Source organism: Alnus glutinosa, chromosome 14 (genome assembly GCF_958979055.1).
Source record: "Alnus glutinosa chromosome 14, dhAlnGlut1.1, whole genome shotgun sequence".
Classification (NCBI taxonomy): domain Eukaryota; kingdom Viridiplantae; phylum Streptophyta; class Magnoliopsida; order Fagales; family Betulaceae; genus Alnus; species Alnus glutinosa.
In genome coordinates, this window is record NC_084899.1 from 21101823 (window position 1) to 21128248 (window position 26426).

The 26426-nt window shown below is 40.7% G+C and overlaps 1 protein-coding gene across 2 annotated transcripts; it reads right to left on the bottom strand.

The window, feature by feature from the left end:
- Positions 1-5625: 5625 nt before the first annotated feature.
- LOC133858043 (ABC transporter G family member 1-like) lies at positions 5626-24379 on the bottom strand. Of its 2 annotated transcripts, XM_062293459.1 has the most exons (8): positions 23821-24378; positions 10010-10089; positions 9391-9855; positions 8349-8435; positions 8104-8229; positions 7291-7485; positions 7095-7181; positions 5626-6418 (listed from the first exon to the last, which is right to left on the bottom strand). In XM_062293459.1, exons 1-8 carry the CDS (start codon positions 24326-24328, stop codon positions 5780-5782), a joined length of 2187 nt encoding a protein of 728 aa, XP_062149443.1. In that variant the 5' UTR covers positions 24329-24378; the 3' UTR covers positions 5626-5779. The 2 variants fall into 2 exon arrangements, with proteins under 2 accessions (XP_062149443.1, XP_062149444.1); XM_062293460.1 differs by lacking the exon at positions 7291-7485 and having other exon boundaries at positions 23821-24379.
- Between the last annotated feature and the right edge of the window lie 2047 nt (positions 24380-26426).

Consider the following 26426-nt stretch of genomic DNA (forward strand, 5'->3'; position numbering starts at 1 on the left):
CTTTTAAAATTATTAAGTTGTAATTTTAAAAGTCACATCATTTTTTGATAAATACAAAAGTAACACATGAGAGACTTTTAAAATCACTTATTCCTCGGGCTTCCAATCTTCTCGAGACTACAACTTGTGGGCATCCTTTGTGCGCTCCCACATGGTTCCCAATTTTCTCTAGGGATTTTTTTTAAAAAAAAAACAGATAAAAATATACAAATACATTTCTTACACATTTTTTTTCAAATGTATCATTGCAATTTTAAGACTCACATATTGAGTCTCCCAAATTTAATGATGAATTTAAAACTTTATTGTATGAAGATGTGTAAAAAATATGTAAGGATGGGATATACTGTAAAAATAGGATAGAAGTTTTTTACAACCCACATATAAAAAAGACATGTATTTCTTACATGTCAAAGAACACATATGATCAACCTTATATATGGATTATAAAAACTTTTCTAAAAGCCAATTTATAAGAAATTTCTGTCTATAAAGATATTGGAAGCCTCATATTTATTCACATTTCTTTTAAGCCACACGGGTCTTTTTTTATCCAAAGCCTTCTTCTTTTGTTTTTTACCCAAAGTCTTCTTCTTCCCTTACAGAAGACAAATTCTTCTTCTCTCTTTCACGTGTCTTTTTCTCTGACTCTTCCCCTCTCAAATGCATGTCCTTCCCTCCTCAAACAAGAAGCCAATTACCAATATTCCTTTCTCCACCAAGGCATGCTGATTTCTTGGATAGAAAAAGAAAAGAAAAGAAAAGAAAAACAAAGTGCTCAGGGAGGGAATTTTGTCGAGAGAGACATACAACTACCTCAAATCCATTCGGTCCCGTTGACAAAGGCGGCGCGGGAAATAATTAAACTAAGGATAAGTATAATGATAATTAGCGAGTCAATGATTTGTGATTTGGACAGTTGCGGTCAATCAAAGTGACAAATCTAATTAACAATTGAATGCTTTAATTCATTCAAATAAGCATGCTACAAAATTGGGAGAAGTCGATAGCCTTAGACCAAGAAGGCTGGGATAATTAAATGCTAGAATTAAGGATAATAGTAATCTATATTAACGAACCAATTAATTAACTACAATCCAATGGGATGATTTTGAATATATAAAGTAATAAAAAAAAATGTATGATTTAATTTGATTTAAAAGAAGCATGTTACAACTTACAAACATGGGATCGTAGAAGTCGCTAGCTGTCTTTTAGCAACAATCTTAGACAAAGGCTGGGCCAATTAATGGCTACAAGTATAATGATAATGTATATCATGATATTGTGTTAATATATTAGCAAGTCAACTATTTAAGATTTAGATGGTGGCTATCAATCCAAGTAAGAAATTTATTATGTTTGTTCGGACCGGGGGTGGCCGAACCACCCCCGTGGCCCTAGGAGGTGGCCGAGCCACCCCCTAGGGCCAAAACCCTTCAATTTTTTTTTTTTTTCAACTGCTATGGGGTGGTTCGGCCACCCCAGACCGGCTAAGGGGGTGGCTCAGCCACCCCTCTTTTTTTTTCTTTTTTTTTTTTTTTTTTTTTTTTTTTTTTAAATTTTAATAATTTTTTAAATTTTTAAATTTTTTTTTTATTTGGTGCCACGTGTCAACCTCAGCGGTTGACACGTGGCGAGAAGTTGAAATTTGGACGAGAAATTTAACAATGATTTTTTCTTCCAAATTCAGGTACTATTTGTGATACGAAATGAAACTGAGATACTAAATTTAAAAACACGTAAAACTCAGATACCTCTGGAGTATTTAACCCTAGAAATTATACAAAAGAGTTGCCTTCCTATACCTTTCTTTATAGCTCAGTTGCGTGCCTCAACATCTTTCCCTTTTTTTTTTTTTTTGTTTTTTTTGAGGAGCGTGCCTCAACCTCATCCACGCCATTTTCTGACACTTTGCCATCTCTCTCACTGCTAAATCACACTCAAGCTCGCCAACTCTTCCCATTTATGTTCACCCATTTGGGCCATTTCAGACGTTTCCTCGTGCTCTTTCTCTCTCTGGCCGGCTAACTCCCTTTTCGACCAACTTCAAAATTAGGCCACCCCACACAAAATAAAAACACATTTAGTCTAACTCTTTAGAACCACAAATTGAGGGCATGCATTAATTGGCCCAGATTCACGTTAGATACAACAAAGGCTAACGTCATAAAGCGGATCAACCGGCCAGTCCGGTTCGGTCATCCGGTTCTTTCAAGGCCTCAATGACTCAATCGAAGTCGCCTCCTAGTCACCCGCCTGAGCTGTCGACGCCACACGGACCGATGAACGCCTGATTGTGTGGCCAATTAGGGTTGGCAATTTTTGACACGACCCGCGAATCCGACACGAACACGACACGGAAAAATAGGGTTTGGGTTTTATATAATAGGGTTCGGGTCATAATTGGGTCAACCTGATTATGACACGATTGCATTCGTGTCTGGCGAGTCAACTCGCGGATTGACCCGCCAAACACGATTCTAACCTGGTTATTAAAAAAAAAAAAAAAACCCTCCCGAAACGAAACGAAAGCTACGAAATGCGGCAAATGCCCATTTCCATTTGTGATTCACTCTAATAGTCTGATTCTATGAAGTGTGAACCAGACCAGGAGCCCGCTGCTGGCCGCACGCCCGACCGCCAAGTTCGCCAATCATCCGGCCGGACCGGCCTTTTCCCCCTCTCTCTGCAGTCTGCGCCAAACTTTTCCCTTCCCCCTCTCAGACCCACGACCACCGGAGAAGCTTGGCTCGCCCTCAAAAGATGACAGACCCACGACCGCCGGAAGAGCTTCTGTCTGATTCAAAACCGGAGCCGGCAAGGGAAGAGAACGGAAGAAGACCCACGTCTGATTCAGACAGGAAGAGCTTGACCCAAGACCGTCGGAAGACCCACGATTCGCATCTCATTTTTTTTGAGTTTTCTGTTCTCACTTTCACGCCTCCTTCGCGAATCAACCTTCACAGTTCACGTAGCCTCGGCCCTCACAGCCTCACGAATCCGGAATCAACCTGTTTTCAGAGCTTAATCGTGCCGATTTAGGTGAATTTCGGAATTTCCCATTAGATCTGTTACTGTTAGGGCTTGTATTGGTTTTGTTCATAAACTGGAGTTTGCCGGTTTGGTTGAAGGTAAACGTGTTACCCGGGTCGTGTTCGGGTAACACGTTTTGCAGGTGGGTTGTGTTCAGTTTCAGATTTTCAACCCGATTAATAATCGGGTCAGGTTCGTGTCAGACTCGATTGTGTAATCGGGTCAGTCGAGTCGACACGAACCCGACCCCCTGACCCGAATTGCCAACCCTATGGCCAACCAATCAACCGCATGCAACCCAATTGAATCAATGCACCATGAACTTTTAATATATAATTAATGCCTTTTTTAATGGAAGTCCTTTTGAAGTTTAGTAGAATTCATAACACTCAGTCCTTTATTAGGTGTAAATTAATTAAAATAGTACTTGTGAATCCCCGTGAAAACTCTATTAAATCTTGAAATTTAATGATATAATGTTTGCTTTTAGTAGCTTATGATTCTCTTATTTTAAATAAATGGTGAGAAATTAATTTACGGTCAAAATTTTATTTTGTTATATTTTGTGGCTATTGACAATTCAAAAGAAGACTACTACAAGCCTGGAGAAGTCACAATCATAACATCTAAGACAAAGGCGGGGAATAATTAAATTAAGTGTAAAAAATTGTATGCTTAATTTGATTCAAATAAGCATGCTACAAAATTGGGAGGAGTACTCGATAGCCATAAAGGAGGCTCGGGGAGTATTAAATGAATTCTGTCAGTGAAAGGTTTATCATATCCTTTACATATTTTTTTGGTGTGGATAAATAATTTCTTAAAGAAAGCGACGTTATAACGCGTCTTAGAAGCATTTCGTTTTTTGACTTTCTTTTACTTTTTCTAACAGATTTATGGCATGATCATTGTTACCCTCTTCGTGATACGTTCTTAGGGTTTTTATGGGGTTATTATCAACTATTTTGTGACCCAGATTTCACTCGAGCCGAAGCAGTTAGCATTTTTTTTTTTTAATAGATGGTTTTATGAAATTTAGACTTGGGTTATATTTTCATATTTGACTTTCAGACCAGTCTTCAATTGAGACACTCGATGTTATTCCTTTACTAAGTTATATTTTTATATTTTAGTTTCTACTATTGCTACTTTGTTGAGAATTAGTGATAATGATCTTTATGATGTATGTGACTTTGTCTTCCGAGTTAGCATTCTGATCAGAGGTCTTAGTATCATTTTGACTTATTTCATTGGTAACTAAGTTCAGGTAGGCACACCAAATTAATTAATTATCAGTTAATTAGTTTTGGGAGTTATACACATAGAGGCTTGGGAAAGCAAATCTCTTCAAGCTGATTTATGGATTCCTCCTCCTGATGGCTCTCTAAAAGCCAACTTTGATGTGGCAATTAGATCTAATTTTTCTGTGGATTCAACTGTAGTTATTGAAGAGCAAGGCAAAGTTCTAGCAGTTTGTACATCAAAGCTTAGTACTATTGAAGTGAATGAAGGAGAAGCCTTTGCTACATCATTAATTAGCTTACAGACTAGTATACTCATTCGACTTTAAGCCTCTATTTCAAGAAGGTGACCATCTCTCTCATTATAGTGCAACCATTGATCTGTCTAGATCTTATTAAAGAATGGATGATTGAATCTATCATCAAAGATACTATATACTTCCAAAGTCAATCGATCGAAGGGCTCATCTTGCAGCCAAATGAGCTACCTCTCATAACGTTTTTGGTTACATTCCCTGTACTTCGAAGTTGGACTCTAGGTTAAACTCTTACTTGTAATCTTGTTTTCCCCTTCCCTTTCCCTATTGTCAGGGGGAAAAAAAAAATTAATTTTATCTCCCAAAGTTTTATCACTTTTTCAATTTTACATTTCATGTTTAAAAACTAGCAATGTACCCCCAATCATGTTTTGAAAATTTTCAATGTTGCCAATCCGTTACTTAAGTATGTTTTTTCTGACTAAAATGGACTTATGTGCGTCAGTTTTTAGGGACAAATGTCTGCAAATTACCCTTAAAAAAACAAATAAACCAATTTTTTAGATATATTTTTTTTTAAAAAAAAAAAGGCTTAGAGGTGGCCGAAACTACCCCACTGGCTATTTGTTGGTCAAGGGGGTGGTCGAGCCACCCCCCTATGGCTGGAATGGAAGTGGTGGCCGAACCATTCCCATTTAGCCATTGGGGTGTCCGAGCCATTTCTTGGCTAGCTCGATAATGGCACTCCCTTGGCCAAATGGGGTGGCTTCGGTGAACCCCAACTTTTTTTTGTTTAATTGTTTTTTTAGGGAGATTTTGGGGAGATTTTTCCTTAAAAATCCACGTACATCGCACGTGAGTTGATTTCCATCAAAGAAAACGGACTTAAATAACGGAAGGGCGAAATTGAAAATTTTTAAAACTTGGTTGTGGTACATTGCCAACTTTTAAACATTAGAGATAAACTTCAAAAAGTTGAGAAATTTTGAGGGTAAAACATATTTTTTCCCCAAAAAAAATGTTACATAACACTACTAAGGATATATAATGAAAATGCAGATGATTGTAAACACTGAGAATATTGATCAATATTATCCTTGAACTGCAATTCAAGCAGAGTACAAACATCTTTATTGAAGAAGGATCAGAAGAACAAAGTATTAATTATTGATTCACTCAAAACGACTAGAGCACTTCTTACACACTTCAAGCTAGAGCATTATTATATCAAGAGTTGTCGATGCTCTATTGTGAATACTTTGGAGGCCTAGCTCCAAGAGCTTTAAAAATCGGCTTAACCTTTTCGACAGTCTTTATAATTCCCCAAAACATGAGCCTATATATTACCACCATTCCCAACAAAATAGCAAGATCAATCCACTTGGAGTAGCCCATCTCCACTTGCCAAGTATTTCTCAAGATATAGTCGCCAGTGATGGTGGGAGGCCCTCCTGCTTGGTTATTAGGGAACGTTAATCCTTCAAACTCATTCTTGTAGAATCCTTGGTTTGCATACTTATGGAACGCAATATAGTACATTGGGTATCTCCAGAAAGGCTTAGGAAGATCGTCTGGTAGCCGGAAGAAACCTCCATTCAACATCATCACGCCTTGTATTCCGGCACCGGTGATGATACCCATGAGAAAATCTGGCACTATACTCGCGACGATCATCATTAGGCTTTCGACCAACATCATGCACGCAAAGAGTAGCAATGCGAAGCAAGCAAAGTGTTGGAAGCTCTTTTGAAGGCCAACAAGGTAATAAGCTAATGCTCCAGGAGCTAAAGAGATGATGAGCAAGTAAGGAATAGAAGATAATGTGTTTCCAATCACATACGCGCCAACACCGTAGTGCCCATTTAATCTTTCTCCCCCAAATATCTGATATAGTTGAAGAATTAAGGGTCAAAAACACATCCAATTGCTATAAACAACATAGAAAATTAGGCATAAGATTTAAATATTATTTTTTGAATAAGATCAGCACAAGAATGAAAAAAAATCATACAAAATATTTGAAAATTATTTTTAGAATAATATAATTTACTTTTTGTTTGTCTCCAAGTTTATATAGGGTTATTTTTGTATTTTTTATTTCTTTCTTGTTCTCCAAGTATTATGCTTGGAAAATATTCACACTTTGCCTATATAAAAGTAAATCTGTATTATTTAGGGATAAAGTTTGAAGTATCAATTAAATTTCAAATATTTCAGATTTATTTCTCTATTTACTTATTTGAGGCATGCAACTAGCTAGGGTCTTTCTCTTGCATATTTGTTATTTTCTCCCTTCATGAATTTCCTTTTCAATTTTCAATTCTTAATTTCTGCTACTATCATACGTTGTCAGAACAATCTTAATTCTACTCAGCATCAGTATATTTTACTTTATGTACATGTATTTTGCCTTGTCTCCAAGTTTAAGGTTATTTTTGTATTTTTATTTCCATTATTGTAATGATCTTATTCAAAACATAATATTCAAATCTTATGCATGATTTTCTCCTACATCGTGAGTATACAAATCATTCGAGATTTAAGTAACAAAATGACTAACCTTCATGTCCTCCACAAAAGAAGGGAATCCACCAATTGCCATAAAAGTGAGAAAGGCCGCAACAAACATCAGCATTGAACCTCTAGCCTACAAATTTACAAGTTACAAATGATCAATTAATTAACTTAATTGGAGGTTAATTTGGATCTGTTTCATGAAATATTGGATATATATTTCGTATCATCAGTTAAATTACCTGGATTGAGCCAAAAGTGAAGCCAATGTCATGGTAAATAGTCCCAACACATAAACACAGAGCAATATAGATTGCAAGGCGAAGCCAATAATAGCCTAGATCACGATACATGTTCACAAACGATCTCCTTGTCAGAACTTGGCATTGGGTAATGAAGCTTGTTTGGCTTCCCTTATTCTCCAAACTTCCTTGTTTCTATATACAACAAAGAAGCTTGCCTCATTGTTAATACTCCTATATTCATAATTTGTTTTTCTTTTTTAAGAAAACTTCACTTACTATATACTCACGATCTTTCATCACTTTGACAATTACATTCTTAAACTTTAAAAATTATCAATTTAGCGTATCCGACCATCTTTCAATTATTTTATTTTTTTTCAATTTCACTCTGTTAGCATTTTTCGTTAAATCATGTCAAAATTTTCAAAATATTCGTTTTTAAAATATATATTAAAAAAACTTCAAAGATTCAGGTATAGGTATTTTTACAAATTCCATTAAATCCTGACTAACGCCAAAATCCTTGCAATTTTTTTCTTTTTTTTTTTTCCTAAAAAAAATGAGAGGTATTTTATGAATTTTGATATATCTCCCTAAGGATTTAATGAAAAATTCTAACGAATGATTGAAATTAAAAAAAAAAAAAAAAAAATGTACTAAATTGACATTTAAAAAAAAAAAAAAAGTTTAAGAATATAATTACAACAAGTGAAGGTTTTTATTTTATTTTTTATTTTTGTGAAGAGAATGATTGATTTGTTAGTACTATATATATATATACCATTAATCACTATGAACTTGTATATATACCTGTTGGCATATCTTAGACAACACTTGCTGAACTTGTTGGAAAGTTCCAGATGACTTGTATGACTTGACGAGAATATTTATGACTTCCTCGGTGCTTGTCATGCCATTAGAACCTATTTCGATATCCTATAGTGTTGACAACCAATGGCTGATCACGTGAGTTCTTCCATGCATGCATGGTGATTTCTTTCAAGAATAGGGTAATTAAGGTAACGAGAAAGGTATATATATATATATATACTTACTGCATCGAAGTCCTTGTTGATAGTTCTAAGGTAGTGATCAGATGGGTTTCTCAAAGTTGGGCATGGGAAGCCTTTTGAAGCAAAAAGCTGCATAAAAAAAACGTACGTATGTATATATTTACAATTCATAAATCCATTCAATTAAAACAATTCCTTTGATGCTAACTAGATTTTATTTAATTTTTTTCCATCCGAAAAGAGATGGACTCAATAAGTTAAATTAAGGGAGATGACGCTGATTTTTACTCGAAAAAACTTTACTTACTTTTGATATTTTGGTACTTTTTTAATCATATTCTTAAAGTTTAAAAATATGCAAGGTAGAATGTCATCCCTATTGTTAGGGTTTACATAACCAACGACAGTTCTCTTAAACTTTTCCTAAATTTAGGACATTAAATCACGTTTTGTTTCTTTATTTCAATACACTTTACAATAGCTTCCCTTATGATCATTTTCCTATATTATTTAAATATCATTTAATTTAAATGCTATAAGAAAAAGAGAAATTATTTAAATATTTTTTCAAATAAATCCTAAAAGAATAAGAGAGGAGGTAAAAAGTTTTTTTAAGTTAAAATAATTTTAAGGGAATCACTTTTACTTCCCTAGATTTAAGGTACAACTTTTAATTTAAATAACATTAAGAGAATCTGATTCAATTGTTTTTTTTATAAGATTTTTTCCTACATTTAAGGAATGAATGAAATTTAAGAAAATTGCTGCTAGTACTCTTAGGATTAAATCAGACAGTAAACAAATGAAATGTCCTTAATAGCCAGGTAAAAATAATAAAAATATAAAAATCCCCTAATTTTTTTTTTAAAGTGGTATTTTGTGAACTTTTCCGTTGATGTGATATTACAAAATTTTAAAACACGAGAAACCTAAAAATTAAAAAAAAAAAGAAAAAAAAGAAAAAAAAAGAAAAAAAAAAAGAAAAAAGAAAAAAAAAACGAGAACCTGACACATTAATTACACTGCAAAAGTACTGAGGCCTTTTTTTACATGCATGCATGGTAAAAGAAATTGCAGTACGTACCTCTTCTGCCATTGAAACGGGGCCGAAATAGACTGTCATGCCAGTGGAAAGGAGGCAGAGGTTGCTGAAGAGCTCAAAAACTTCACTGCTCGGTTGATGGATTGATGCGATAACAGTTCTTCCATCCTGACGAGCTAGCTTGGTGATGCGGCTCATGACATGGAAAGATGCTGCGCTGTCCAGCCCACTTGTAGGCTCGTCAAGGAAAAGGAGCTTCGGGCGCGTCAAGATTTCAATGCAAATGCTCACCCTCCTTTTTTGCCCACCGCTCAAACCTTTCACGCTCAAGCCTCCTATTCTTGTATCCATGGAGTTTTGCAGACCCATCTCCCTTATAGTCATCTCTGCCCTTTCCTTCTTCTCGGATCTTGACATTGAGTCAGGCAGTTGGAGCTGTGCCGAGTAGTATACAGCTTCCCTTACTGTTAGCGTTGTCATTAAGCTCTCATCCTGAGTCACATACGCCTAGTTCATGGATGGAAAATAAGAGAAACAATTATCTGTTAATGTTTCGATGGATCAAGCATATTATATATTTAATTTATCCGAACATACAATATATATATATATATATATATATATATATATATATATATATATATGATCCTTTTTTTCATACCGAAGTTCCAAAAGCAAGTGTTTCTTTGCGTCCGTTTACCAAGATCTCCCCAGTCTGCTGTGTATTGGAACTTAGCCTCCCTGCAATAAGTTGCTCATTAGTAGCTTCAATATTAAAATCAATGGCTTTAATAATGTTTTTATGCATTTTTTTTTTTTTGAAGAGTACTTCATTTTAATCCCTTCAACTTTCATCACTTTTGTAATCTTATTCCAATGTTCAAAAGCTCTTAATATAGTGTATTGAACTTTAACAAATTTGCAATTTCACTACTCAATTAAGATTTTTCGTTAAATTCTAAAGGAAGGGTTAGAAATATTCAAAATACTTTTTTTAAAGATAAAAAAATAAAAAAATTTGTAATTCAATGGTAATTTTATAATTTTATAAATTTTACAAGAGTACAAGAGTCATTTTATATACCCTTTGATCGTCTGATTTAACTCCAAAGCACTAACTAGTACGAAAGCTGTTACGCTAATGAACAAGCAAGGGATAAACGCGCTAATAAGAGGGTAAAGATTGTAAAAGATTGAAAGTTCGATATATTAAATTGAGAGTTTTAAAACTTTTTTTGGGGTCGAAATTGTAAAAGTAATGAAATTTTAAGGGGATTAAGTAAAGTTCCTCTTTCTTTCTTTTTAAAATTTTTATTTTTCTTTGACAAGTTATTTGTTGCTTTTCATAATTGGGTATCTCCAAATTTTCTACCTTTGGGGTTTTTCTATCTTTAATTATAATTTATTGTCTTCTTTGGCCTTTGTCCCTTCTTTTTTGTTTTCTTCTTTTAATCGGTCTTTTTGGGTTACTTGGTACAGATCTGGTCAATATTGGAAAGAGAGTACTGTTCGAATTTAACTAATAATTAAATTCAAAATTTCGTGTCAACTTAAATTTTTAGAAGAAATAATAATTTAACAATTTTCAAAAATATCTTATTCTTAATGTCTTTTTATTTGCACTCACGGAATTGAACCATTTTTATTTATATATCTTTAATTTTAGATTGAGTGTGCTTGGTGGTTTGAATTTTTAATTGTATTTTTTTAAGAAAAATAAAAGCGACTTTCAACACTTAGTAATTAATGACAAAATCACATCCCAAATGAGACCGTTACATGATAAAAGACAAAAACAAAATAAATGCAATAATGGGTTGCTGACTGGTGAGGAATTAATATGTATAAATGCAACTTGCCATACGTTGTATTAAAGTAATAGTAATACAGCTCCCCTAGCCTGGCCTCAATTATTAATCAGAGAGAAACTTATTGAGGAGAGAGGGGTTTTTCATTTGTGTGTACGGCACAACATAACGTGTGGTCCTGGACCTCCATGATGTTCAGAATAGCATCCTCTCCGTGAAATGTGTACTGTTTATTTTAAATAAAAAGGTGAGAGTATCAACGGTCTATATAGAATTAATGTTAATATGTTTTTTAAAATTTAAAATAATGTTAAATTATGTATACCATTAATTAGATGTATGTATTAATTATAAATTCTGACCATAAAATAGATAGTATCCATTTCATTTAAAATTGAGAGGATCCTATTCTATTTTGTGTTGTATATTGACTATATTTAATGGTTATGAATTAGTTTCAATTTTTTTTTTTTTTTTTTTTATTTTTTTTTTTTATGAAAAAGTGAGAAAATTAGGATTATTGACAAAAATATTAAAAATATTTTATAATTTTTTTACTACTTAAGTTAAATCATTTATTTGAGTATTGCTAAAGATATTATAATAATTTTAACAATAATTTTATTTTACAAATTAATAAAAAAAAATTGATTTGTCAATTTAATTAATTAATGACTAAATATTTATCAATAATATATATTTTTTATTTTAATATTAATTAAGAATTTCAGTTCAATTTTTAAATAAATTGAAATAAAAACTGTATGTTTCAAATATTCTAATAAAAAGTAAGAATGGGCAAAAAAGTCATTTTAACGGGTGGTTAAATAGTTTTCCTGAGTTTCTACGAGAGATTGTAGTTTCAGAGTGTTCGACTCTGTTTGGTTGTTTTGAATTCGTTGTTATGAATGAATTCAGCATCATTATTTTACAAAGTAAAAACAAAAAAAACCAAATATATAGTTTCCTACAAATCGATTTATAGGAAATTTCTTACAACTTGCATATAAGAGTGATATGTGTCCTTTAAACATATAAAAAACATATTTTATTTTATTAATGCTATTGAAAAAGCATACAAAAAGCATATGCTGTTGGGACAAATATAGATCTTCTCGGGAGTTGGGCCCAATCCGGGATGTGGGCCCTCTCTGATCCACCCGACCGGGCCCACATATTGGAAAAAGCATAATTTACCTGGGCCCATTGAGGCTCCTTGGGCCCAAGTCTGTTGCAACAGGCCTGAGTTGGCGATCCAAATGCTAGTTGGTATCCGCATCTGCAGGCGTCTCGGCAGTACCCGGAATCTAAGGGACACGACGCACGTCATGGAAGTCATGCGTCTCGGCAGTACCCGGAACCTAAGGGACACGATGCATGTCGTGGGACGCCATGATACCACCGAGATCTACGGAATCTGGAAGAGTTGTTTACATGGAGCCACGTCTCCTCCAACCGCCTCGTGCGCAAATTGTGAAGCTAATGGAACTGCTCCATAACCTCTATAAATACAAGAACTGCTTCAGATGCTAAGGTACATGCTAATCAGTCTCTTTGGCATCATTTTGCGCATTTATTCTCAGAACCATACACTTACTTAAGCATCGGAGCGGGGTTGTCGGAACCCCCCCGACGCAGCTTTACTTTTCAGGTGAACCAGACACAACCGGGAGCAACTTAGTCCACAATCTGACCGACACGTCACCTTCCGGAAACTGTCGCAACAGTTTGGCGCCGTCTGTGGGAACGACTTATATCGTTTTCCTAAAAAAAAATCCGTTATGGTGAATACTCGATCAGAAACCAACCGAGTGCCTCGGGATGACCGAAATGCCCGAGACGAAGGAAACTCCAACGATCCCCAATTCACTCTCCTGAATGAAAGAATGGAGCAGATGGCCAAAAGCATCGAGGATTTGGCCACTATGAATGCTGTCCTCCAGGCCCGGGTTCCAGAACTTCACCGAACTATTACTGACCCAGGAAATCGAGAGGAAGGCAGCCGGGTCGAAGGAACAGAGGAGCCGAACAAAGAAGAAGAAGTCCCAGGAAATCCACCACCTGTTCAACCCGAGGCAGCAAGGGCGGTACAAGGCATGATTGCCCGGTTGGAGCAAAGATGCAATGTTCTAACCGCAGCTATCCAACGGAACGATAAGGGAAAAGCTTCCCTGGTGGAAAACCTTTTACAGAAGACCACCTCCCCATTCACCGAGGAGGTGGCAAATATTTGCCTTCCTGAGAAGTTCAAAGTCCCAGAGATCCCGTTTTATACGGGACTTGAAGATCCTGTGGAGCACCTAGATAATTTCAGAGCCCACATGGATCTCCATCGAACACCCGAGATGGTTGCCTGCCGAGCCTTTCCTTTGACCCTCTCGGGCAATGCCCGTGACTGGTTCAGGAGCCTCCCGCCAAATTCCATTCGTCATTTCGAGGACCTCGGCAGGATGTTCCTGACGCAGTTCATGGCCGGCAGGGTCAGAAGAAAACCGTCGGGATCCTTAATGTCATTGCACCAAGGACCCGAGGAATCCCTCAGAGATTTCTTTATGAGGTTCAACAAGGCTAGACTTGAAGCTGAGGCAGCAACAGATGATTTCATCTACGGAGCTCTCTTTCAGGGAATCCGAAAAGACGGAGCATTAATGGCTGATATAGCCAGGAAGCCCCCTCAGAATTTAGATGGCTTTATGAGTAAAGCTGAGAAGTACATTAACCAGGAAGAGACACTCCGAGCTCTGTTGGGACCCGAGACTACTCGCCCATCCACTTCCGGGAACCCAAAAAAGAAGAATCCTCGGAAGGAAAAACGGAAGCGGGTTCCGGAAGAAGAGGCCAGGCCGAAGCGGGATCAGGAGTCCCTAAGGGGTCACAACTGGACACCCCTCAATGCACCCATTATGGATGTTCTCCTGGAAATAAAGCGAGACCCGACGTACCGGAAGCCCAAACCGGTGCTTGCAAATCCGCATTCACGATACGCCGACCAGTACTGTGCGTTTCATGACACCACCGGGCATCGTACGGAAGCCTGCATATCCTTGAGACTTCTGATTGAACGTTTCATAGAAAACGGAAAACTTGTCCGTTTCCTCGCAGATCAGAGAATTCAGCAGAATCCGGAGCACGGCAACCGCCACCATCAGAATCGGCTCCATCAGGATCAAAACAATCCCCGGGATGATCGGGGAAGAAATCAAGAAAGAGGAAGGGAACAAGAACGCAGGCCGGATCCTCGGGCTGCACGAGATAGAAGTAGGAGCCGAGCCAGACCCGAACGGCAGGAGAACCTTCTGGAAATACAGACGATTTCGGGGGGTTTCGGAGGAGGCGGAGAATCTAGCTCGGCACGGAAGGCATACGCAAGACAGTTACGGAATTTCGAGGTATACTCGGTGCAGAAACCTCCAAAGTCCCAAAAACGAGACGCACAAGTGATCGGGTTCTCGGACGATGATTATGCAGGGGTATCACTCCCGCATACCGACGCTCTGGTACTGAGTCTGGCCATAGCCAACCACAAAATACACCGTGTCTTGGTTGACACAGGAAGCTCGGCTGACATCCTTTACAGGTCAGCCTTCGAGCGGATGAAGATCGATCGAAGTAAGGTGATCCCGGCGAAATATTCGCTTGTGGGATTTGCAGGAGAGAAAGTGCTCCCACTCGGGTCCATTGAGCTTCCGGTCACAGCAGGAATGTACCCGAGGCAGAGGACGGTGATGGTTCGGTTCTTAATAATCGACCGACCATCGGCCTACAACGCCATCCTCGGGAGAACAGCCCTCAACGAATTTAGGGCTGTGACCTCAACTCCTCACCTGAGCATGAAATTCCCCACCGAAGAAGGCGTCGGTGTCGAAAAAGGAGACCAGAGGATGGCCCGAGAATGTTACAATACAAGTTTGAAGAAGCTCCCGGAAGCCGCGAGACTGGGAGAGAAGAAAAAAGATGAAGAAAAATAGCAATCACCGTTGGGGGAGCCGGTCGAGGAATTGGAAGAATTCGAGCTCGGTGACTCGAAGAAGAAAGTCCGTGTCGGCGCACAGCTTCCCCTTGAAATGAAGGAAGCCCTGGTTGCATTCCTCAGAAAAAACAAAGATGTATTCGCATGAAGCCACGAGGACATGCCGGGAATACCCCCATCCGTAATAACCCACAAGCTAATGGTGGATCCAAGCTATCGACCGGTTAAACAACGAAGAAGGACTTTCGCACCGGAACGAAACCAGGCCATTGCCGAGGAAGTACACAAACTATTGCGGGCTGGGTTTATCCGAGAAGTAGACTACCCAGTGTGGTTGGCCAACGTGGTTTTAGTCAAGAAAGCCACCGGGAAGTGGAGAATGTGTGTTGACTTCACCGATCTGAACAAAGCGTGTCCCAATGATAGTTTTCCATTACCTCGGATCGATCTTCTTGTAGACTCTACATCCGGTCATGAACTTTTAACATTCATGGATGCCTTCTCAGGGTACAACCAAATCCACATGGATGAAGCCGACCAAGAAAAAACGTCGTTCATTACCGACCGAGGTCTCTACTGTTACAAAATGATGCCGTTCGGTCTAAAGAACGCCGGGGCTACATACCAGAGGCTCGTCAATAAAATGTTCCGAAATCAAATCGGACGAAACATGGAAGTCTATGTTGACGACATGCTTGTGAAGAGCACACGAGCTGCCGGCCATATAGCCGACCTGGGGGAAACTTTCGAAACACTAAGGAGTCATAAGATGAAGCTGAACCCGGCCAAATGTGCTTTCGGCGTATCCTCAGGAAAATTCTTAGGATTCATGGTTTCACAAAGAGGAATCGAGGCGAATCCCGAGAAGGTGAGTGCTGTCCTCAGCATGCAACCTCCCCGGACCACCAAGCAACTGCAACAGTTGACCGGGAGAATAGCAGCCCTTAACCGGTTCATCTCCCGATCCACCGACAAATGTCTCCCATTCTTCAAGATTTTGAGAAAAGCCTTCGTGTGGAGTAGTGAGTGCGAGGAAGCCTTCAAGAAGTTAAAAGAATATCTGACCAACCCGCCGCTGTTGAGCAGCCCCGAGGAAGGAGAAATCTTGTATCTTTATCTCGCAGTATCACCCTCGGCAGTCAGTTCAGCTTTGGTCCGAGAAGACTCAGGCATTCAGAAACCGGTTTATTTCACTAGTAAAGCCCTCCATGGAGCCGAGGAGAGGTACCCTGGAATTGAAAAATTGGCCTTCGCCTTAATAATCTCGGCCCGGAGATTGAGGCCATATTTCCAGGCACACGCTATACGAGTGTTAACCGAGCATCCGCTGAAGAAGATATTACAAAAACCGGATCTATCCGGGAGGTTGGTAAATTGGTCGGTAGAACTGGGGCAGTTTGATATAGAGTTCCACCCTCGTACTTCTATCAAGGGTCAGGCGCTAGCCGACTTCCTGCTAGAATTTAGCAATACGCCCGAAAGCGAAGAGCTGCCCGAGAAGGAAACATGGGTAGCATATATAGATGGTTCTTCGGCCGACCAGAAGAGCGGAGTCGGTGTCACTTTAGCAAGCCCAGATGGAGAAACTTTTCAATATGCGATCAAACTGGATTTTGTGACCACCAATAATGAAGCCGAGTATGAAGCACTTTTGTCCGGGCTTTCAATAGCTCGGGAAATGGGAGCAAGGAATGTGGAGATTAGAAGCGACTCTCAGTTGGTAGTCAGCCATGTGCAGGGATCGGCCGAGGCACAAGGTGAAAAGATGATTCAATATCTCGATAAGGTACGCAAATGCCAATCTAACTTCCACAGAACCGCCGTAACCAAAGTTCCTCGGGAAGAGAACGCCCGAGCCGATGCTCTTTCCAAAATGGGTTCCGGCACCGGGCCTGTCGTCAGAACGTCCACACGGGGGGTGGTGATACAGACCAAGCCTTCAATCCTTCCACAACTCGACATGATGGAAATTGAAGAAGAATCAGACGAACCCGAATGGGCTACTGATGTAATTCAGTACCTCCGCAACAGTTCCCTACCCGAGGAAAAGCTGCAAGCTCGGAAGGTAAAAATACATTCAGCCCGGTACGTGCTTATCGGAGGGGTGCTCTATCGAAGAGGATATACTGAGCCACTCTTGAAATGTCTTAAAAGTTCCGAGGCGGAATACATATTAAAGGAGATACACGAAGGAGTCTGCGGGAACCACTCTGGCTCTCGGATGTTGGCTCACAAAGCGATGAGAGCCGGATACTACTGGCCAACAATGGGCAAGGATTCAGTCGAAATCGTTCGAAAGTGCGACAAATGTCAGAGGTTCGCCCGGGTGATGAAGCAACCCCCTGAAAAACTAAGCCCAATCACCTCGCCGTGGCCATTCGCAAAATGGGGGGTCGACATAGTCGGGCCTATGCCTCCGGGAAAAGGTGGCCGGAAATTCCTTCTTGTCGCGGTAGACTACTTCACCAAGTGGGCTGAAGCCGAGGCACACGCCACTATCACTACCGCAAACGTAGTAAAATTTCTCTGGAATTCAATCATATGTCGATTCGGCATCCCACACGCTTTTGTTACCGACAACGGAAAACAGTTTGACTGTGGACCGTTTCGAAAATGGTGCGCCGAACTCCATATCAGAAATTATTACTCAACCCCGATATATCCACCGGCGAACGGACAAGTAGAAGCTACGAACAAGACTCTTCTCAGAACACTAAAGAAGAAGCTCGGTAAAAAGAAAGGAGCTTGGGCAGAATATGTACCCGAGGTACTTTGGGCCTACCGCACCACGACACGCACTCCCACCGGGGCTACTCCTTTCTCTTTAACTTACGGCTCAGAGGCAATCATCCCCGCCGAAGTCGGATCACCCAGCTTCCGAGTATCACACTATAATCCGAGACTCAACGACGAGGGAATAAAGCTCAATCTGGATTTACTACAAGAAAGAAGAGATGAAGCGCAGATAACATGGGCCGCGTACCAAGACCGAGCTGCCCGTTACTTCGACAAAAAAGTCCGCCCACGAAAGTTCCAACTCGGAGACTGGGTTCTGAGAAAGGTAAGCCCCATCACCAAAGATCCAATCGAGGGAAAGCTCGGAGCAAAATGGGAAGGCCCATACAGAGTTATACGATGCCACGACAAAGGGGCATACCATTTGATCGATACGACCGGCAAAGAATTACCAAGAGCCTGGAACGCCGAGCATCTGAAGAAATATTTTATGTGAATTGCTTATCTTGTGCTTACTATTGTTATCAAGCTGGCACCGACAATGTATATTTATTCTCAATTCAATTCGAAGCATGGAATCTCAGATCAAATCAAAGCGTCGCTCCCTCGGTTTGAAACACAACCGACCCGAAGCACGCACCGGTCATTCCTCAATATTGACTAAAGTCATTAAGGAATGTCTCGGTTCAAATCAAACCAGACCAGATCAAATCAAAGCGTCGCTCCCTCGGTTTGAAACACAACCGACCCGGAGCACGCACCGGTCATTCCTCAATATTGACTAAAGTCATTAAGGAATGTCTCGGTTCAAATCAAACCAGACCAGATCAAATCAAAGCGTCGCTCCCTCGGTTTGAAATACAACCGACCCGGAGCACGCACCGGTCATTCCTTAGTATTGACTAAAGTCATTAAGGAATGTCTCGGTTCAAATCAAACCAGACCAGATCAAATCAAAGCGTCGCTCCCTCGGTTTGAAATACAACCGACCCGGAGCACGCACCGGTCATCCCTCAATATTGACTAAAGTCATTAAGGAATGTCTCGGTTCAAATCAAACCAGAGCAAATCAAATGCAACCCGGTAGAGTAAGCAAAACAAAAGTTTATATGAACACATCAAAATATCAAAGTAAAGAAATTAATTATATATCATAAACCAACCGGGTTACATTAGTTTTCATTCCAAAGTACAACCGGCCTAAAAGAAGAAGAAATATATTACATAAGTGGGCTCCCTGTCGAGTCCCCAGCATCGCCAGCCCCAGGTTCCTCGGTTTCTTCCCTACCAGGAGTGCATTCCGAGACAGAGGGTCCCGAGGTTAAGTCATCTCGATAAGGATTGGGAGCATCATCGGTCCAGTCCTCTACATCCGGGAAAAATTCCACTCCCAGAGTCTGTAGCTCCCTGGTTGCTGTCTCGGGTAATTCAAGGAGCTCAGGAGTCACAGTCTCGGGATCAACCTTGAATACTTCCGGGTGAAGAAGCATGGTCCTTAATCTCTCAAAACCCCAGTTGGATCCTCGGCCCCAGCTAAGACCTCGAAGCCAAGGAACAAGGGCGAGTTGCTTCTTGAAACGCCGGGACTTGGCCTTATAATGATGGCCCTTCTTCCGAAGTCTCTTACACCGAGCATGAATCTCTTTCTGTTTCTCGGACAGAGAGTGCTTACCGGCCACCAGCGAGTCCTTCTCTCGCTCCAAGTCGGTCACCCGAGAAGATAGCGCCGTTTTGGCTTCGTTAGCCTCGGTCAGATTGCTCAATACTCTATCAAGAGTTTTCTCGCTTTCAAGTGCTTGAGCACGAGATGTATCCGCCAGCTTTCGGGCCTGAGCCAGATCCATGTCCCGAGCCTTTATTGTCTGATCTTTGGTCTCGATATCCTGCTTCAAGGTCTCTATCTCAGACTCCAAATCCTCGATTCGGGACATCTCGAATTCTAGCTCTTGAACCCGGGACTGAAGTTCGGCTACCTTGGCCTCTAGAGCAGCCCGGCCCTCAGTACTACCCCGGTGGTCTCGCCACAATGCAACCGACCTCATAACACACTAAAATAATAAAAATAGGGGAGTTAAAAAAAAAAAAAAAAAACGCGCAAAGTATTGAAAGATATGTTCAAAATCACAGGGCTAACCTGCAATTGGTTATGAAGCATCGCCTCTGCAAGTTCTCCAAGTAACACGGTCCCGGACGTCGAAAAGGACCCTTCCGGGATTAAGCCCATTAAAGTCTCTAAGGGGCAAGCCAGTAGGCCTTCCTTCAGAGAACCGATTAATGCTCCCTGACGGGAAGTCTCAGCTTCTATAAATCCCGGAGAAGGATTTCGAGTCTCCGGTTGGTCCTCACAAGTCTCGGGTCCAGAGGACTCTGCAACTTCAACCCGATCCAAACACTGTCCAGGCGGCACGGACGAGTTTATCTCCCTGGTCTCCAGATGACCCTCCGATTCCACCGCCACATGATCCCCAGATTCCGGTCCATCCGGGGGCTGTAAAAATGTTTCATGCTTCGCCGGTAAGTGATCCTCGGAGGCTAGACTAGCATCAGATTCCAAGCGAGTTTTTATCCTCTCAGCCGGAGACCGATCCAAAGTCTCGGATTCTTCAATCGGTTCTTCCCGGGTAGCTGGCAAAGTGGGCAATACAAAACGCGGCCGACCAAAAAGAAGCTCGGCTTCAGTGGACCGCGTAAGCGCATATTGTAAAGGATCCGAGGCAAATCGGGTCCTCTTCGTCGACTCGGATGCCACTTCTTTCCCTTTGCGTTTAGATGCATTCCGAACCTTAGAAGCATCTTGCTCCAACTCCTCAGGATCGTCCCCGATTTCTACTATATCGAGCGCATGAGCAACCACTGTCTCCTTACCAGACGCTTCCTCTGGATTTTCAACTTTAACAGTATTAATAACGGCTGATGAAGAGGTAGCCGGGATCATAGCCTCAGGAGCTCTAGTCAAGTCACTCCCGAGATCGGTAGCAGGAGTAGAGAAATTTGGGGTAGGGCCATCCCAAGGTACAATCGCCGTCCTCGGAACTTGGGTCGCCTTACTTACAGCCCTCGGAGGGAGGGTCGCCTTGCCAGTCTTCTTTTGTTTGACGACCCTCTTAGTCCCTGGAGCCGCCTTCAATGCCTTCGGTTGTGGAGTGCCGGCCGCTCCACCCTCGGATCTCTTCGGCTTTTGTTTTCCTTTCCGATCATACCAAACCTTCTCGGTAGGGATCTGATACCCAAGAACCTTCCGCATATTTTCGTCGGTGACTATGTTGTCATAGTCTATCTTCACATCGTTCCCCGGAGTCTGAGAGAACAACAGCATTGCGGCCACCCTTCTCTTACCGGTTGCATTCAAGACAGGAGCTTCCCGTAGGTCCTGGATAGGGTTCCAGACTCTTGATACTCTTTGATCGGACGGTAAGGGCACTACCGACTCCCAATCTCCTGAGACTCGGAAAAAGTCTGACCTCCAACCTCGGTTGTTGGAATAACTTTGAGAAAGGTATATAAAGATAGGGTTGTTCCTAACAGTAAACTCAACAACACCCTCCCTTTTATATGCCGCCCGGTAGATGTTGAAGAACTCCGGAATTGTCATCCGAGCCCCCAGCACTGTTCGCCACAGAATGAAAGAGGCGAAGAGATACCTCCACGCGTTCGGTGTAAGCTGGCTCGGGGATACCCCAAGAAATAGTACCAATTCCCGGGCGATGTCCGGTAAAGGAAATCGCAGCCCCGCTAAAAGCATTTTCTCGTAAATAACGAGATCGCCCCCACGAATCTCCCGGGTAACAGGATTTTGGAAATGTAACAGAACCGAGGGGGGAATATCATAATTGTTCCGGAGGCGAAATTCATCCCCGGTACCAACCTTTGAGACTCCTCGGCGGTCGAGAGGCACGAAGGGCATCTGACGTTCCCCTTGCTCGGGCACCACCTCGTCCTCGGATAGTAATTCCTCTTCCTCAGACTCCGAGACGACCACTGCTGGGAGTTCCCTTGCTTCAGACATGGTGCAGAAAGACAAGTTTAGGATGAACTTCCAAGATAGAAATACGAGTTCAAAGGAAAGGAGGAAGAAAAGTTCAAGACAAGAATGAGAGATATTGAGAGATGCAGATAGGAAGGGTATTTATACTCCAGTGCAACCGGGATTAGCCGGTCATGAACAACCGGGAGTCAGAGAGACATAAGTGAGTCTCATCCCTCCAAACCGGCAGTCGAACCGTCGCCGGTCACACATCTGACAACCACAGTGCCCCTCGAAAGGCGAACCGACGTCAAATCACATTTATGTGCTGCTGACACACGTCGACAGGACTACAGCTTGACCGGTTGCAGTCCACCGGAAGACGAACGGTCTCGTCCAAATTACTTCTTCCAAAAACCGGAAGCCCAAAAGCCCCGGTGGTCTGTGTCCAGTAAGACAAGACACGCCTCGAAAAATGAACCGGCGTCCAGTCGTATTTGACACGTGGCTCACGGATTTCAAGGAAATTCAAAAGTTTGAAAATTTAGATTTACGAGGTGAAAGGAAAAAGCGGGAATTCCGTAAAAAGAAAATGGCGTACGAAGGTTCTCGGGCGGATAAGGTATGGACAAGTCAAAGCAACCGACAAAACAATACTTACGAGATGGATACGGAGAAGGGTCATTGATCGCTCTCGGTATTATACGCCCGACCCAAAACTCAAGATACATCACAGTAAAGATCGATCAATTATTCCTAAATTCTCTCAAGTATAAAATTTACCTAAGAGAATTGAGGGGTAACTGTTGGGACAAATATAGATCTTCTCGGGAGTTGGGCCCAATCCGGGATGTGGGCCCTCTCTGATCCACCCGACCGGGCCCACATATTGGAAAAAGCATAATTTACCCGGGCCCATTGAGGCTCCTTGGGCCCAAGTCTGTTGCAACAGGCCTGAGTTGGCGATCCAAATGCTAGTTGGTATCCGCATCTGCAGGCGTCTCGGCAGTACCCGGAATCTAAGGGACACGACGCACGTCATGGAAGTCATGCGTCTCGGCAGTACCCGGAACCTAAGGGACACGATGCATGTCGTGGGACCCCATGATACCACCGAGATCTACGGAATCTGGAAGAGTTGTTTACATGGAGCCACGTCTCCTCCAACCGCCTCGTGCGCAAATTGTGAAGCTAATGGAACTGCTCCATAACCTCTATAAATACAAGAACTGCTTCAGATGCTAAGGTACATGCTAATCAGTCTCTTTGGCATCATTTTGCGCATTTATTCTCAGAACCATACACTTACTTAAGCATCGGAGCGGGGTTGTCGGAACCCCCCCGACGCAGCTTTACTTTCCAGGTGAACCAGACACAACCGGGAGCAACTTAGTCCACAATCTGACCGACACGTCACCTTCCGGAAACTGTCGCAACATATGCTATTAAAACATGTGTTTCTTACATGTGACACGTGTCAATCTTATATGTGAGTTGTATGAAATTTCCTACAAACCAATTTGTAAAAAATTTCTGTCTATAGTTAAAGGTGACAATTCATGTTTGTGTGTCGGGTTTAGGTCGTATTGAAATATGGGTATAAAATAATGTAAGTCAATCATAATCTGATCCATTTAATTAAATGAGTCAAACCCCTCAATCCTAACACGTCATTAATTTCATGTTAGATTCATATCAAATTCGCAAGTTGTATCAAACTAGAATTGTCAATCCTAATAACACGTGTTGTTTTTAGGTCATGTTGAGGTATAGAAGTATAATGCCATATAGGCCAAAGCAACCTTAACATGAGTCATTTAATTAATTATACACATCAGACCCTTCAACTTCAACTCACTAATTTCATGGTTAGTTCATATTAAATTCAACAAATCTAGTGAAAAATTGACCTTCAAGTACTTTTCATGTTTTCCTTTTTGGGCTAAAAGAGGAAGCCATTTTTGACATTAAAGAAATTACAAGGATATACGTACCTGCCAAAGAATCCAAAAGAGTTGATTTGCCACAGCCAGAAGGACCCATGATGGCCAGTACCTCTCCGGGCTGAGCGTACCCAGTAAGCCCCTGAAGTATCGGCAAGCGCCCTCGTTTCCCATCGCCCACCGTAACCCGCAGCTCCTTCCATGTCAAGAAGACGCCCTCCCTCTTTGACACAGAACCAGCACGAACGTAATTTCCTGCAACTTCGGAACCAAACCTTAGAGACGGCGCTGCTTCATGAATATCCGACTGCGGACGGCCAGGATTGAAGCCGGCAATGGTAAATGGGAAAATCTTGTCCACAGTAGAGGACAAGCTGCCATCGCCATCGGCATCTTCAGAAGCTACGCTTGTCGACCTTTGCATCTCTAAATCAGCAACTCCGGCACTTGTCACGGCCTCTTTCAGGAGTGATCTTGATGGGCTTGCCTTTGGCGTCCATCGAGGGACTTCGGTTGAAGGTGTTTTGTTGCTGCTGCCTTCTGTGTCGATCTCATCCATGGTGGAGCTGATTGCTTTTGAGGATAGAGCCAGAGAGACACTTTCATGTAATATTGTAATGTAATGCTGACACTTTATTTTATTCTATGAAATAGTTGAAAATCTCTTTTTTCATTTGTTTTATTATTATTAGTTTGATCTTTATTCGGCCACGACGGCCAGTGTGGTGAAGCATTATCTACTGACTATATTAACAGGTGACGAACGTAGTCCTAATTAAAAAATTCTTCGAGGAGTAATGGTTGAAGTTTTTTTTTTTTTTTTTTTTTTTTTTTTTTATATAATTTTAATAGTGTGATTTTAAAAGTCATTTTATTTTTAAAAAGACACAAAAATGGCGCACGTGAGACTTTTAAAATTACTCATTCCTCAAGTTTCCAATTTTATTGAGGCTACAGCTTGTTGGCATCCACCAATCCGGCGGGGCCATTTAGCACGTGTGGACCTAGCTCAATTTTGTAGGCTCTCACGTGGTTCCCAATTTTCTCTAGTATTTTTTTTTTTTTAAAAAAAATGTTTTAAGTTATGACAAGTTTTTACTCAGTACTACAACCTCTAATAAATTAATGTAACAGTTCACGTAAGTGTCATGTGAGACAACATGGATGAAAAAAAAAATAATAAATTGTAAGACAGTTTTTGGTACGACTGCACAAGCTTCTAAAAAATTCTTCTTTTCTTTCCTGCAAAATAGTAGAGACCGATGAAGGTGCTTGCTAGGAGTCTCAGTTGGTCCCACTCCAATGCTTAAGTCAATTGTTAGAAAGAATGCGTATCAATACTTTAATAACAATATTTCAACTAAATTATACCTGGATATCTGTGGGTATTTATAGTAAGAGTGAGAATTGGTTTCTCCAGTATATGGAGGGAGTTGATCCTTGAATGTGGGGTCTCCACACGTCCAGATCGGAGGTCTTCATATACTCAGAACGTGGGCTTCCACGTGTCTGGCTTGTATGTTCTTTGCGCGTTTGGATAATGCATATCTATGTTCCTGAACATGGGGTTCCTATGTACTTGGAACGTGGGCCTCAATGTTCCTGAGACGCCTTTGGGTATCTCAGGATCTCAATCTCTTCATGAGCTTTTTGCGGATTACTTTCGGGTGGGCCTGGCTTTGCCACGCGATGGATCAGGAGGCCCGACCTTCTAGGTGAATTCATGGGCCTGGTTAATGGACCGTATAGCCAGCTTTCCTTGGGACCGTAAATAGTAAATGGGCCTACTTGGATTGTCGGGTTCATTTACTAACTATTGAAAATATTTTTCAAACACAAATAAATTTTAATAAATAAATTTAATTATTTAATAATTGACATAATAAGAGTTCATGTAACACTTTTATATTAGTTTCTAAGAAATTTATAATAAAACTCATAATACCCTAGCAATGCTTTCTATATTGTTTTCTAGTAGTCCCATTTTTCTAATGTGCCACTGTTTTGTGTTGCCAATTAATAAACTGCATGCAAACCAATTAAATCGATGCACCATTAACTTTTAATATATAATTAATGCCTTTTTTTATGAAAGTCTTCGTGAAGTTTGGTAGAATTCATAACACCCAGTCCTTTATTAGGTGTAAATTAATTAAAATAGTACTTGTGAATCTCCATGACAACTCTATTAAATCTTGAAATTTAATGATATAATGTGTTGGCTTTAGCTTATGATTCTCTTAATTTTAAATAAATGGTGAGAAATTAATTTACGGTCGAAATTTTATTTTGTTATATTTTGTGGCTGCTGACAATTCAAATGAAGACTGCTACTATACAAGCGTGGAGAAGTCACAATCATAGCATCTTAGACAAAGGCGGGGAATAATTAAATTAAGTATAATGATAATTATCAATATATATGAAACCGTGTTTGGTAGTCAATGATTAACTTAATTATGATTTGGGTGGTGGCGGTCAATCAATTAACGTGACAAATCTAATAAAAAATTGTATGCTTAATTTGATTCAAATAAGCACGCTACAAAATTGGGAGGAGTCGATAGCCTTCGAGGAGGCTCGGAGAGTATTAAATGGATTTTGTCAGTAGTGGAAGGCTTATTATATCTAGCGAATTGCCAATGGAGTGGCCCACA

Coding starts and splice junctions, on each gene's coding strand:
- LOC133858043 (XM_062293459.1), bottom strand. CDS start 24,328: ATGGATGAGATCGACACAGAAGGCAGCAGCAACAAAACACCTTCAACC. Junction 10,090..23,820: donor TCTTTTGGATTCTTTGGCAG/GTACGTATATCC, acceptor AACTTATTGCAG/GGAGGCTAAGTTCCAATACA. Junction 9,856..10,009: donor CACTTGCTTTTGGAACTTCG/GTATGAAAAAAA, acceptor TCCATGAACTAG/GCGTATGTGACTCAGGATGA.